The 14921-nt window shown below is 40.6% G+C and overlaps 2 protein-coding genes across 4 annotated transcripts in view; one reads left to right on the plus strand and one right to left on the minus strand.

Moving 5' to 3' along the window:
• LOC115129473 (large neutral amino acids transporter small subunit 3-like) overlaps window positions 1–9794 on the plus strand; it is a 33428-nt gene extending 23634 nt beyond the window's left edge. For both annotated transcript variants that reach the window (XM_029659851.2, XM_029659852.2), the window contains exons 6-15: window positions 2842–2934; window positions 3105–3238; window positions 3453–3568; window positions 3669–3815; window positions 3940–3975; window positions 4049–4166; window positions 7226–7355; window positions 7453–7526; window positions 7620–7743; window positions 7820–9794. In XM_029659851.2, the coding sequence (XP_029515711.2) occupies window positions 2842–2934; window positions 3105–3238; window positions 3453–3568; window positions 3669–3815; window positions 3940–3975; window positions 4049–4166; window positions 7226–7355; window positions 7453–7526; window positions 7620–7743; window positions 7820–8005 (1158 nt within the window). In that variant the 3' untranslated portion in view covers window positions 8006–9794. The remainder of the gene's footprint in view (window positions 1–2841; window positions 2935–3104; window positions 3239–3452; window positions 3569–3668; window positions 3816–3939; window positions 3976–4048; window positions 4167–7225; window positions 7356–7452; window positions 7527–7619; window positions 7744–7819) is intronic.
• Window positions 9795–10055: 261 nt separating this feature from the next.
• On the minus strand, window positions 10056–14809 carry LOC115129475 (mediator of RNA polymerase II transcription subunit 19-A). 2 transcript variants are annotated; one of them, XM_065018643.1, is made up of 6 exons: window positions 14338–14809; window positions 13856–13978; window positions 13571–13704; window positions 13321–13417; window positions 13107–13189; window positions 10056–10429 (listed from the first exon to the last, which is right to left on the minus strand). In XM_065018643.1, the coding sequence occupies exons 1-6, from the start codon at window positions 14555–14557 to the stop codon at window positions 10370–10372; spliced, it is 717 nt and encodes a 238-aa protein (XP_064874715.1). In that variant the 5' UTR covers window positions 14558–14809; the 3' UTR covers window positions 10056–10369. The 2 variants fall into 2 exon arrangements, with proteins under 2 accessions (XP_064874715.1, XP_029515714.1); XM_029659854.2 differs by having other exon boundaries at window positions 13107–13201; window positions 14338–14803.
• Window positions 14810–14921: the final 112 nt, after the last annotated feature.

Below are 14921 nucleotides of genomic sequence, written 5' to 3' on the forward strand. Positions count from 1 at the left end.
GATATGTCACTAGTAGGACAGGCATTACTGGTATAAAGGTTACCGTAGAATTCTGAAACATTTTGAAATATCTATATTGAGCTTATGAATAGATGTAAAAATTCTGAATTTTTCTTTCTAAATTGTAAACGTTTTTTTTTTTTTTTCACCTTCCTCCAACCACCACCTCCTTGATCTTACAAATGCCCCTTTTGCTCTCTCTTCATACATTGGGTCCATTTCTAGTTGTAAAGAGAATAACTGAGCCTTTCCTTCTTCATCAAGGTCCTCCATGGAGATTAAAGAGAGGATTTCCTTAAGTTTATCTTCCCTCAATCTTTTAAATTCAGCAATTTTTCTACCTCTCTTCATGGCTGTTTGTCTTATTTCATACTTCATTAATTCCCAATATTTCCCATAAGACTTAAATAGTTGGGCTTTCCTCCAATTGTCTTGTATAATATCTTTGGCATCCATCTTGAAATTATCATCTTCCAACAGTCTACTATTGAGTTTCCAATAACTCCGATTCAGTTTAACTTCAGATCCATTCATTTTTAAAGATAAGAATATAACCAGTAAGAATTGATCGTTCAATTGATACCTTGACTACAGAATTATCTAATGAATTAGAAATCAACCAGAAGTCAATTCTTGACTGTCTGGACATGTCCTTGTTACTCCAAGTGAATTCCTTTTTATCAGGATATTTAGATCTCCAAATATCTGCTAATCCAAGACCAAGACACAGGTTATTAAACTCAGGATTAACTATGCTGGATCTGTTAGGAGAGGAATATCTGTCAATCATCACATTAGATAAAGAATTAAAATCTCCACCTAAGATAATTTTGATATCATGAAATACACCTATAACTCTTAATTTCTTCTTCAAATTCTTGAAATAATATCCTGTTGTTTTGTTTGTTGTTGGATGCATAAATATTCCCTAATAAAAACATTTCACTGTTGAAATACTGTTAAAATAGGTCCAGAGTGGTGAGTCTTACTACTGATGACCTTCCCTAAAAATGCACCTCTTAAAATTGCTACACCTGCAGAGTGGTTGTTGCCATTTGATAACCAGATATCGTTACCCGATTTGATTTTTCCAAAAAGATAGATCGGAAGAACAAGCATGAGTCTCTTGTAAAAAAGTAAAAGTCTGCATTAAACCGTTTTACAGGAAAATAGCCTTAAGCTTGAGTAAATTACAAATACCTCTGACATTAATTGAACAAAGATATAAAGACAAACTTCAACCGACAACCTTGTTATGCTAATATAAGCTTTTCCTAAGGATATGTAACTCAAAAGGATTTCCATCCCATTATTAACCTCTCAAAAAAAAATGGTCATAAAGTTACCAAAGTATTCTTACTCCCACAAGGGGGAGACATTGTCTAGACTTTACAATAAGCAGTTATTCACCTATAGTTAGTGTTTAGCTTACCAGTTCTCAGGTCAGCCTTTTCTCATTCAAGTGTTTGTGTACATTTGTATAATAAAAGGCTGCTTTTCACCTGGTAATCAGTTTTTTGGCCTGACCGTTCTGTCTGAGTTAGACTCTGGCTCTCACTCAAATGTTCTGATTTGGCCACATTTCTTTCCCATCGATGATCACTCTTGCACCGATAAAATGCAGTTTTCCCTGCCTTTCGAGCTGCAGCCACAGTTTCTCTCTTGTCACTTTGTCTGCTGAGGTCAGATCCTCTGTGAACCTCAATATTTGCTTGATGAGGAATTCACAATTCTTCACTCACCTCCAAAGAAGATCCCGTGTAGAACTCTTGGTGAACCGGATGATGGTTGTCCTCAGTCTCTTGTCTTGATCCTTTAGTCTACCCAAACGATGGACGATGTCTACATTTTCCTGAAGTGTGGCTTTTGATTCGGGAATGACAGCTCCACAGATGTCAACAACTCTGCATTTGATGTCCTCATCCGCCTGCTCTGGAATTCCATGGAGCCTCAGGTTCCACCTGCGCTGGTATCTCTCCGCCTCATTCACCTTTTGCTCGAGTTCAGCCACCTTCTTTTAATTTTCCTGGCAGATAACTTCCACTTTCTTCATGTCACTTTTGAGGGTTTTCACTTCTCCAAAGATAAAGACAACAGATTTTTTAATGGCCTCAATTTTCATCGTATTCTCCCTAACCATGACCTCCAAGCTATTTGCCCTTTCATCTATCTTTGCTGTCAAAAGCATTACAATATTATTTTGCATCTCAAGAAGTGACACACCCTCTCGGCCTCATCTTTTTCCCCTGGGGCTTGACTGGAGTGCCTGGGTCGTAAGGTCAAGGCCTGAGCTGGGGACTGGAGGGGCGTAAGTTGTGAGCATTGTTGTCCGTGCTCACCACATTTTCATCACCTATTGCAGTATTTCCCCCCCACAGTTAGATTCTGAAGAGTACCCAAAATCATGCTCTATTTTGTGGTTAATTGTCTATCTGACGATCTCTCTATTTCTTTCCTTTTGGTTCTGGTCGTGGCAGTTTCCATGTACGTTCGACAAGCTAATAATAAAAAAAAAGCTAGTTTAGTGTTGTCGCAAACTTCGTTTTAGAGGTGAATAACTTGCAGAAAGTAATCAATTACTTTGGTAAATAAACTAAACCATATTCATACAGGGTTTTATGGCCGTAGAAATAATCCAATGGTTATAATTGGGTAAGGAAATCAAATAATTCCTTCAGCTACCAAAACAAATTATCTGCACTGACCACTATCTTGCGCTCCATTCTCAAACAAGACTTTACTACTACTGTCTGTGCTCTCACTGTATCAGTGTGTGTTTATTTTTGGTCAAATTGTCAGTGTTTGAGACTTATCCGTAAATATATATTATTCTCCCTCCAGCTACCCAACATGTTTGGCAGTCTGAGCTCCACCATCATGTCTCTGATGATTGGCTCCTATGCCTCCTCTGCTGTCACCTTCCATGGAGTCAAGGTAACCATGATGGATGCACATTTGTCAGATATGAATGCATATTTGTTAGCGTTGTCCCGTAACACTCATACAAATAGAATGCACGTTCAATGACCTTTCCACAGTAAGCCTCAAATATTTATACTCTTCTATACTAATAACACCCCATTTTCCTTTCGTCCCTCTCTAAGCTGATCTATGATGCGGGCGTGTCGTTCCGGGTGATCATGTGGGTGTGGTCGGGTCTAGCAGGCTTAGTCTTCCTCAATTGTTTTCTCAACTGGCCAGTGGAGGCCTTCCCCACGCCCGACGAGGTCGACTACAGGTCATTACAACAGTAAAACAACGTCAGATCACAAAAGAATGGCTATTACAATATTATCATAATACTTCCACAATGCTAGAACAAGACAGTAAACTTGATCAGGTTACTGTAGTACTAAGAGTGACAGTTAAATAGAAATGCAACAGTTACCATACTAACATGCAACATGAGGTAATAAACAACTTTCACCTTTGTTTTTTTTTCTCTTTAACAGTAAGAAGTTAGCGCTGACTTATCTGTCTGGGGACCATAAGAGTGTGGGAGAGAGGTTGAGTCAGAAGAATGGAGGCCTGAACGACTCCACTGAGAAGCTCCCAGCTGACACACAGAGTGAGTCGAGAACACACACCTGAAAACACAACAGCAACTCTTGCTCACAAACACATCCCTTAGACCCATATTAACTGTCTGCCTACCCTCTCTCTCTCAGATGCCATCCCATTCCGTAGGTCGGTGTTCTCGCCCATCTTCCTGTGGAGTCTGGTTACCATGGGGATGACCCAGCTCAGGATAATTTTCTTTATGGGCGCAATGAACAAGATGCTGGAGTTCCTCGTCACCCACGGCGACCCTCACGGTGAGTAACTGACAAACCAGACCCTGCTGGCAGTCAACTGACAAACCAACACACTGTCATGACTGGGCCATATTCCCTCCATGTAAATGTGTTCTAATCAAATTGTCCTCCTTTCTTTCCTCAGCTTCTGGGAAGTTGATAGTCGAGGCAAAGGAGAAAGGTGAGAGATGTCTCCTGGTGAAAGTGACATGTCCTTGTCATGTGTGTCTAAATGTGTGTTCTCTCCTCTCTAGTGAGTTTCTACTCGTCCATCTTTGGCACCCTGCAGTTGCTCTGCCTGGTCACCTGTCCTCTGATTGGCTACATCATGGACTGGAGGATGAAGGAGTGTGTGGCAGAAACAGAGAAGAGGTGTGTGAAAGCGAAAGAGCAGTGCGAGAATGACACCATGACATTCCGGGGGCGGTTTCTATTGGGCATGTATACGTGAAGTTTTTATGGGCCTACTAGTAAAACGACACAAATTAATTACCTTTATGTGGCATGAACACAACCAGTCATGTTTTCATCTGATTGTCAAACAAATCACTTCAAAAAGTAGGCTACCTGTGCATGTTCGTCCACTTCAAAATAATTCTCGTATCCAAACAGTGCATGTGCACTCGGACCGTTTGATGAACTGAAATATACATCTGTTACAAAACACCCCAAAGTGTGCTTAATGACTAGGCCTACATTAATTGATGCATTTTGCTGCCAAATTTACCTTTTTTGTAGACTGAAAAGTTGGTACACCTGAAATGGGTCTGAAACTGGCCAATTTACTAGACTAGGCAACAATGTCTATGAACTTTAACACTCATGAACATATGCAGACTCCAGATACAGCTGCTTAAGATTAAACAGCTAACACAACCATTTAGAAACGGAGCCAATTAATCGATAAAGGCATTGTAAACAGTAAAATATTGGAGATTTGTATTTTACTGCTTGCTCCTGTTGTGTCTAGACTGGCATTGAATGTGAAGACTTATTTTATCAAATCAGTTCTCTAGGTTTAATTATTACGTGATTAAAACTAAACATGTAAACATTAACTAGGAAGTCGGGGTACCAAGGAAAATGTTGAGGTTTAGAGTTATCGTTTTCTGAATTACAGTCTTCTATTAATGAAACTCTTTGGAAATCTGCACGAATCCTAGCCTAAATTATGAATCAGCGATATACAAGTTGGCTTATTTATTTACTAACTAAATAATCACACAATTAAATAAAACAAACAGTAGATATTTGGGTTACTACATGATACAAAGAAAAGGTCTCTAGCGGACGAAGCCAATATGACGGCTTGATAGACAAAGGAAAGGGGTGAGGACAGAGAGGGTGATTGACAAATAGATTCACTACACACAGTTGATAAATATATTAATTGAAATGCTAATCTTTTGCACATGAACGGCAGCTCAATCGAGAATAATTGCAACGTATATATTTACGCCCATATGTTGTCTTCTCTGTTGGAATCGCCGGTCCGTCTGTTGGAAAGTCAGTTCATCGGGGTCTCTGGTTATCTTCCCCAGAAGTCACAATGTCCTTCGTGGTTGTAGTTTTCTCCGCAGCTCTGGATAGTGTCTGTTGTAATGGATACGTCAGGTGTACCATGCTCTTAGAATAGATGTTTCGGCGTTTGCCAATATTCTCGTCCTAGACTTATGTAATTTCTAGCTGTAGACTAGTAATTTTACGCCTAGGATTTGCTCTTATTCTGTAGTGATCGATAGTCCCAGAGTTGAACCATTTCCAGCCGTGTAGCCAAAACTACAGCTGTATGGTCTAATAATCTATAGAATTGTAGCCATTCCAACGCGGGGATTCCATCCTGGCGTTCTCTGACTTTATGTACATTTTTGTAGGAATTGGGTTTTATACTCTGTGGAAAAAGGGGCAATTCCATGACGCTCACGTGGGCGTGACCACTGATTTGGTTAACTTTATATGAAAACCCATATTTTCTCATTTAGGTTAACATCACATTACATATTTTCACAAATAGTTGAATGTTTAATTACATACATGTCACAATATTTAGATGTGAACCTGACAGCTGGGAAAAGTACACTTTAAGGGAAACCGTTGTGTGTTTCCTGTCCTTCATGAGATCACCAAATGAAACACACTCTTCATGACTGTCCCTTAAGTGTCCACGGACCACTCCCACATTCTCAACCATATAAATATTGTTTAATTATTCATATTTTTGATGTCCAAGGGTGTCTCTGTGTTCTCACAGTTTACATTCCAACCTCCAACACTGCAGAGCATTGGGGCAGCGTATTTTATGACCGCCATAAAACGGCAGACTTCCCGCTCTCCCCTTCTACGAGAGCGAGAGCACGCTGTAGAGCGGACCCACTGTAACCCGATCCTTCAGATCGTCACAGGACAGTCATGACACTCCTTTCAAAACACCGCACAAGAAAATAGTGATTCAGGATCACGGCTAGCTACCATAACTCGGCACAAAGAGCAGTGTGATGTAAAAAAAAAACGTACAAAGTAGTAACAGCGACTTAATAGGGAATTAGTGACATAACAATCAATGGCAAGCGCATGAGAAATACACAAAATGATAAACATCAAGTGCATTCCTCTGAACAAGTAGCCTACACATTCAATATAATACAAATATTTCTAGAAAATAATGAAGCTAATTAAAATGGTCTACCTCTTCTGGCCAGGGAGAACACCAGTACCCACACGCACCTGAAAAACAAAGCAATGTGCGCTCTAAACAGCTGACTGACAAAAGAAAACAATGTGCACTCTAAACAGCTGACTGACAAAAGAAAACAATGTGCGCTCTAAACAGCTGACCGACAAAAGAAAACAATGTGCGCTCTAAACAGCTGACCGACAAAAGAAAACAATGTGCGCTCTAAACAGCTGACTGACAAAAGAAAACAATGTGCACTCTAAACAGCTGACTGACAAAAGAAAACAATGTGCACTCTAAACAGCTGACTGACAAAAGAAAACAATGTGCACTCTAAACAGCTGACTGACAAAAGAAAACAATGTGCACTCTAAACAGCTGACTGACAAAAGAAAACAATGTGCGCTCTAAACAGCTGACTGACAAAAGAAAACAATGTGCGCTCTAAACAGCTGACTGACAAAAGAAAACAATGTGCGCTCTAAACAGCTGACTGACAAAAGAAAACAATGACAAATCAATGGTTAAATCTAATGCATTGGAATAAAGGCAATATTTTATATTTTTTATTAAGGACGCATGGCAAACAAGTGATAAATTAGTTAGTACAAAGGAAAATCTATGCGAGTAGAAAATCTAGGCCAAAATTCAGGGGGAAAATTCATGGGAACTCTGTGGGAAAATAGAATGAGGAAAGAGGCTAAATGGATAGAAGAGGTGAGGTTGATGTCTTTTGTCCCTGGCCAACCTCACACAGACCAACAGACGGGCCGACGAGAGACAAAAAGATCCAGAAAATCACCAATGCCATGAGAGCCTTCATCTTCACCAATCTGCTACTGCTGGCGTTCGGAGTGTGTTGTCTGATAGACAACCTGCCGCTCCAGGTACACACACACTAATGATCGCTCGTTCATTCTGACATACTGTATGAGACGAATGCACAGAAATACCTAAATGTCAACATTCTCTCTCCTCCTGTAGATCCTGACCTTCATCCTCCACACCATGGTCAGAGGGTTCATCCACTCCTGTTGTGGAGGCCTGTATGCTGCTGTGTAAGTTTTCAACTTCCTCATCTTCATCATGCAACTATGGTCACCATCTTTTAAATACAGAATTTGACTTAAGAAATCATTTCTCTCCCTCAGGTACCCCTCTAACCACTTTGGTACTCTGACTGGGCTGCAGTCGATGATCAGTGCTGTGGTGGCCCTGCTGCAGCAGCCCCTCTTCATCATCATGGTGGGATCCCTGCACGGAGACCCCTACTGGGTGAGTCAGTTATCCATACAAGGGGTTTTAACCCCTCACTGGTCGTCTAACTTCCCATATCTCCGTCACCCATCAGATCAACCTGGGCATGTTCCTCTTCTCATTGGGTGGCTTCCTGTTGCCTGGATACCTATTCTACCATCGCAGACACCTGATCCAGGAGAAGGAGGCTCGAGAAAAGAATGGCATTGGCCAGGAGAGAGAGGGTCTCAACCACTCAGATCACAACGGCCTCAAACACCATAGCAACGGTCTAGCATAAGAAGTGGTTCTGGCGCAATGCTAAGGATTGTGGGAACTGTATGATTTTTGTCAGTGTCCATGGTTATCCACAAAATCAGCATCGTTTTCTTTTTTCATTGTTAGGATTATTGCTGTTTTTGTTGACTAAACCATATTTTTAAAATCATAATCCACACATTTGTCTCTAAGGAGAAGTTGTGTCGTCAATATTTTATGCTGTTTAGTTATCCAAATGACTTGTTAAAAAGCCACAACACTTTTCACTGGTCACAAGCAGACACTCACACCTTCATATGTCCGTGTTGCTAGGCCAAAACTTCTAAGGTACTTGAAAGACCCTTCAGTGACGTGTTAATTCTTTAGATATTACTCAACCCATGCAGATGAACACACACACAACACCAAAGAATGATATTCAGATATGAATTGTGCAACTTCTGCTGGAAAAAAAGTCATTCATTGTAAATCAAATACACTGGGTGTCATATACAAAAAAAGGAATCAAAATGACATTAAGTATGAATTAACACAGTAAGGTAGTGATACGTTTTACTAGGAAGCTTGGGAAAACCAAAGCAATGCACACTTCACCCAGCCACGAGTAATGCTACAATTTGTTGTACCAAATATGCCAATGCTTTTTCTATTGCAATATTTTTATCACATTAACATGCATACCTACACACAGACTGACTGTAGAGACACTGACTACCTCTTCTTTCCCCCAACGGTCTCTCTTCAATCAAGACCCGTCTGTGTGTGGTGTGTAGATTTCACTTTTCATCGTCAGTTGAAATACGTAGATTTTCTATGCATAGATTTGATAATTCAAGAAGTGGAGTTAATCGGTCATTCTCCACTGAACATACAATTCAGATGTTTTTTATAGGAAAACATGAACTTGTGACACTCGACCCCCAAAAGCATAGACTTTAAGGTTTTAAAAGTAGACACGTAGAACGGTAGTGTCCACTGTGTAATACTTTTACAGCTTTGTGCACAGGAATGAACTTGTGTGTAAATAAATGTATTTAAGTGTCTTTTTGTACCTTTTAGCTGCATGTGTGTTAAAAAAGGGAAGTTGTGTGTTAGCAGATGTATTCATTGTAGTGCCATGAATATAACTACGTCTGATGAAGATTGTTTTTGCTGTGTACTCTACCCAGTTACAGAGCTCATGTATATTGTAGGGCCAGGAATTTTTCCTATCCACATATCCTGACCAGGGAAAACTCTGCCCTACGTAAACACAAAGCTCTGGCCTACAGACTGTTTTTGTAAATATAACGTTATCTCTTATGCAAATGCTTCTGGTGTAATGCTCCACAACACTATTGGCTGAGAAAACACCAATGTTCTCAATATAAATAGTCTGATGCATTTATATTATGCAGTTTCTATTATGCAACTGTTAATGTGACTCATTAGTATATAGTGGGGAAGGGGGATTGAAAGTTATTTTTGTATTAATTCAGTGCCTTGCCTGACCTCAGTGCATAGAATTGAATGTAAATCAACAGGAAAAGACAGTACCAAACTTCACCTAGGAAACCAAATCCATGTTGGGAGCCATCCTAGTCATATCTATGGGCTGCTAAGCCATATTTCAATATGTACAGCATCTTTCCTCAGGGGCATGTAGCTTTGCCAAAATGATGAAATGTATTCTATCTAATCCCCTCCCCATCATGCTCCTGTTTATAGCTTTTGTGTGTCAGAAGTGATATGCATCATTTTGTTTCTGCCATGTCTCATTTGGGGACTAAAACCAGCTTTAAGTCTTATCAAATAAACAATTATGTAAGAAACTGTCCTGTGACTGTGTTTTGATATCCCTGACAAGCTTCCAAGTTAGTACTATATTCTTCATTCATTATATTCATATTATAAATGAAAATGTTGAATGGATGTTTTCAGATTGTAAACACGCCGGTGCATATTCCTGACTTCGCTAGTTCCCCTTTACCTGGAGAAGAGTCCTGTGCCCAAGACTGAAACATATCACAAAAGGCAACCCTTGAGGCGTCAGGGAGAAAACCATGCCACAGACAAAGAGGATCAAGGCAGCATGGACAAAAACAGTTTATTGGAATATGTGGTCAGAAAATATCACAACCAAATGAAAAAGGGGAACATAACATACACTCATTCAGAATATCAGTGGCCTTCCGTCTCTCATCCTCGAACAATATTACACTGCTGACATCCAATCTACCACACACACACTCTGACGACACATAAGACTGTCTTTCCCCTCCCTGTCACACAAGCATAATCTCTCGTTATCTAAATACATACTCTCCTAAACATTTCCTGATTCTTCTAAACACACTCGTACCAGCTTCTCAAAAACACACACACACACTTGTTGTCTCTGTCTGGTCTATCGGAGGCTGTTGGGCTGAGAGCCAGCCAGGCCAGGGTGGTCCGGACTGTGGCGGTTCTGTAAGGACAGACAGAAACACTAGAAAAAGTGCCGATCCATAACCATTGGCTTCATCTCCAATAACCTCCCTCTGAACTCGTATCCCCTGTATTGTGTACCACTGTTTATGTTCCCCCTGTATGCGCTCGTTTGATGCAATATGGAGATTTCAGCCATTTTTCTGCAGATTTCAGTCCATTATAATGTTTTTATTGGGACAGTAAGTTTCCCCACATGCGCAACACACGTTGACCACACAAATGTTGATGTATAGCCAGCAATATGTTAAGTTAGCTAACTCAAAAGGTAGACAGCTAGCGTTTAGTCACTCAAATTTGGGGAGTTTGCTAACACACAGCATGTTTTCTGATTTAGAGCTTGTGATTCGCTAAGATCAAATTATGATAAATATGCTATTATTTAGTCAACTGTTTGCGCGATAGGCTGTTGGTCGACCAAAATGTATTTAGCCAAGCAGTAGCAAACAAAATCTAATTAAAATACAAATCATGGTGTACAAGTCTGATTGGCTCCTGTCTGAGTGGACTAATCCATTGTGGAGGCCATGGGGATGGCACAGTCAATCAGTCTAAGAGGTGCTACTGAAATTGTATATGGTTATATTAAGTAGGAACAATGGTGCAACACCAATAAAAATATTATTTTATAACAGATGTGCTTTCTCCCACGTTGGATAGCGGTTGCTGTCCACGGTTCTGAAACATCAGTGCGCTGTTGAATTGGTGCCTTTTCTGAGACCATGTTGCTATGTGTATAATAGTAAAGTTAATCCGCATATTGGTGTTGAGAACAATGCAGCAGAGGCAACAATGGAATGAGACAAGAAAAAAAGCCCTTGCCTTTACTGTCTAAGAAAAGTGAAGAGAGGAAACCAACTTAATTAGGTCTATAATCAATAGTCTAACTGTTAAATGTGCCTGCCTTTATAAATAATCCACAGTGTCCGTTTTTAAATCATTGCTTATGCTGTAATAAGCTTTTTTTTCGTTAGACCAGCATCTCTGGTATTAAATCATGTATTTAGTGCTGTTTAAACTGTTCCAAATGGTCCTTTTTTAAATAATAATAACCACCCTCCTTTTTTCTTTATCTCCTTATGTTATTACTATTATTATAATTATAATAATAAGTAATGTCATTATCATTAGTAGGCTTATTATAAACTGGGTGGTTTGAGCCCTGATTGGCTGACAGCCGTGTCATATCAGACCGTATATCACGGGTATGACAAAATATGTATTTTTACTGCTCTAATTATGTTGTTAACCAGTTCATAAAAGCAATAAGGCACCTCGGGGGTTTGTGGTATATGGCCAATATACCACGGCTAAGGATTGTATCCAGACACTGCGTTGTGTCTAAGTACAGCCCTTAGCCGTGGTATATTGGCCATATACCACCCTCCTTGTGCCTTTTTGCTTAAGTATATCAGCCTTGTATAACCACCATCAAGCTGTAGGCTTAAGAGCGCATCCTGTTTAGTCTTAATACCGTAACTTACTTAGTTAGGCCTATATTTCAATACTTATATAGGCTACTGTCTCAATTTATTCATTAATGTCATCACACAGCATAAGAGTCATTCATGATGTGAAATATATTCAAGCATTTTTTTGTTTTTAAATCAAATAAAGCGACCATTGAACAATTCGTGTAAACAATAAATAGGCCTAAATCTTTCCATTTTGGAAATTGCATTCACAAATTAATGCTACTGTTTTTAGTCTTTTCTGTAATAAAGGCTTTACCATTTAAAAAAAAAATAGTTACAGACTCTTTGGTACGCTTATACACGTATTTAGTGTTGTTTACACTGTTCTAAATGGTCAGAAAAATTATATTGTAATCTACCAGCACCTGTTTGGCCCACACAGGCCTAATATACACGCAGTGCTTGCGCCATACCTTCTTTTTCTTGATCTCCAGTATTTTCCACAACTAGTCACATTTATTCCACACATCTGTCTTTCCCCTTTACCTCCTGCACAAACAGTAAACATTCCCCCGTTTCGAGTTTGTCACGTCCTCTGCATCCATTTTGCTGTCACATGTGTTGCGCCGTTCAGAGTTCGTCATTACCAATTTATTGAGGTGATTATGATGTGCAATAGGTCAGGCCCTATTGGACACATGCATGCGAAGCATAGATATGTCACGTAAAGAGAGCAAGGGTTGAAAGAATGTTTATCCTAAACAACTGAGGGATTTCGGGGCACATAACTCTTCAGTCAGAAGTGACTAATTATGTTGCATCTTCAGCAACACAGACAGCGCTATACACACAGTTGATGTTCTGTGGTGGTCACTGCAGTAGGGAGACACACAACGGGTGCTAGTCACTCGCTGTCTCTAGTCATTTGTGTGTCTTAATGATTTCATCATACAGTTTGCTTAAAACATCAGACAAGCTCAGTGCATATAGTTGATTTAATTAAAATACATAGGTTGTGTCAATATATGGAAAAATACAAGTTTTAAAACCGGTCGAAAGAACAGACAAGTCTTGGTCGACAAATGTTTTTTTGGGGGAGGCCTAGTTCACTCCCACATTTGAGTCGTTGTTATTCCAGGCGTATATGAGCAATTAGCCGGGGACAAGGTTGCAGGCTTATAGGCCTCCTATATACCAACTTCGGTGCAAGAGATGGAGAAAGGGTCAGGGCAGCAGTCTTACCTTCTTCTTTTTCTTGTCTTTCTTTTTCTTCTTGCGGTCAGGGTCGTCATCTCTTTTCTTCTTCTTCTTCTTGGGGTCAGAGTCTGAGGGTGTCTCTGTGAAGACAGAGAAGGGTTTCAAAGGCTGAAGGGATGGTTGGTTGTGTATGTGTGTGTGTGTGTGTGTGTGTGTGTGTGTGTGTGTGTGTGTGTGTGTGTGTGTGTACATGCGTTACCTTGCGGTATGGGATCCTGTGGTCGGTTGTGTTTGTGCTTATGCTTGCTCTTCTTCTTTGGAGGCTGGATGTGCATCAGCCGGTACTGCTCCGGTAGCTGGAACACAAACACGCAGAGTAGATAACGTCTTAACATCGTCGTTAACAGTACAGAAATGATATGGAGGCCTAGTGTTGGATGAATAAAGTATCCTAAAAATTGGGAGTATTGTGGTCAAAGGAAGGTGTGTGTGTGTATGTCTCTCTCTACCGGTCCGGTGTGCAGTCTGAAGCCGGTGAGGCTGGCTCCGGTCAGAGGGCTGAAGGAGTTGCCACACACTGGAGGCTTCTCTATCAGAGAGCGCAACGAACTGCCATCCTGGGTACCAGGCCAGTCTATCATACCTACAGACACAGGAAAGAGGGAAAACAGACAATTTATTACAGAGAAAAGAGAGATGGGGGAAGAGGCAAGTTGAGGTGGGATACTCAGCGGGATGGGTCCACAGAAATCACTTACAGACAGACATAGTAAAGGTGACGAAAGGTAGTTCACCTGGTAACTCTGGCAGGAAGTTGCTGAGCTTTTCCTTGACTTTCTTGCCACAGAACTTGTTGTAAGCGTGTTCCAGGTTGTAATGGGTGATGAGGTTGGTGTTGCCCGTAAGCTCATTGCCCACTGTGAGGCAAATTTTTTAAATACACGGTCAATGCAGTAACAAGATCCAGAGTTTGTCCACACGGACGTCAATGTCCCATACTACTAGGGTCCAGACTCCAGAGGGAGTAACTTGTGATGGCTAATGTAGGAAGTGCACTTCGAAATTGATATAGCAATATAACACACACACAAAACAGATTAACGTTCAACTAACCGCTGGGCTCTTAGTCAATAGCCAGCTAGCTCAGAAAGGCTAACGTTAGTTAATGTTATTATTAGAAAATAACCTAAGGGGCTTGCAAAAAAATACTTCAAATCCTCCACTCGGGGACGAATAAACATATTACGTAGTGCCCACACTGAAATGTTAACTGTACCTGGTAGTTCTCGCAGTAAATAAAAAGGTTCGTTCATGGCTCCCGGTTTCCGTAGAGCAGGCCCCTCATCCCCGAGCTGAGGTGGCATCTGGGCTGCCATCGGGACTTGGTTAGGCGGCAGAGGGGGTGGTGGATTTCCCGGTCCAAATCCCAGAGACGATGATCGGGGAGGTCCCTGAGCATCATTTTGCCCATACAGAGTTGAAAACATTTCCGTCATATTTATTGCGAGTAATACATTTAAATAACTAATAAATCGATGTCTTCCTAAAGCGATACGGTTAGTTTTGTACACATGTGACTACAGACGAGAATCTGACAACAACTGCTTGACTAGTCTCTACTCCTTTGTGGTATAGTTGCATACTGTCATTGTATATTTTCCATTGGAGAAGTACCGTAATACCAGGAATATATTGGCCAACAAATGTGTAATGACGGTGGCCTTTACTCCCCACTACAAAAGTGTGCGTTTCTAACGTCCATATTGTAACGACCCTGGGTTTATAAGCGCGGACAGTCGACAGCGCGCCAGACCTCGGGCTAGAAGGTCGAGGGTTCGAGACCTGCTCCCTGCCTGTTTC

This window comes from Oncorhynchus nerka, linkage group LG5 (assembly GCF_034236695.1).
Source record: "Oncorhynchus nerka isolate Pitt River linkage group LG5, Oner_Uvic_2.0, whole genome shotgun sequence".
NCBI lineage: Eukaryota > Metazoa > Chordata > Actinopteri > Salmoniformes > Salmonidae > Oncorhynchus > Oncorhynchus nerka.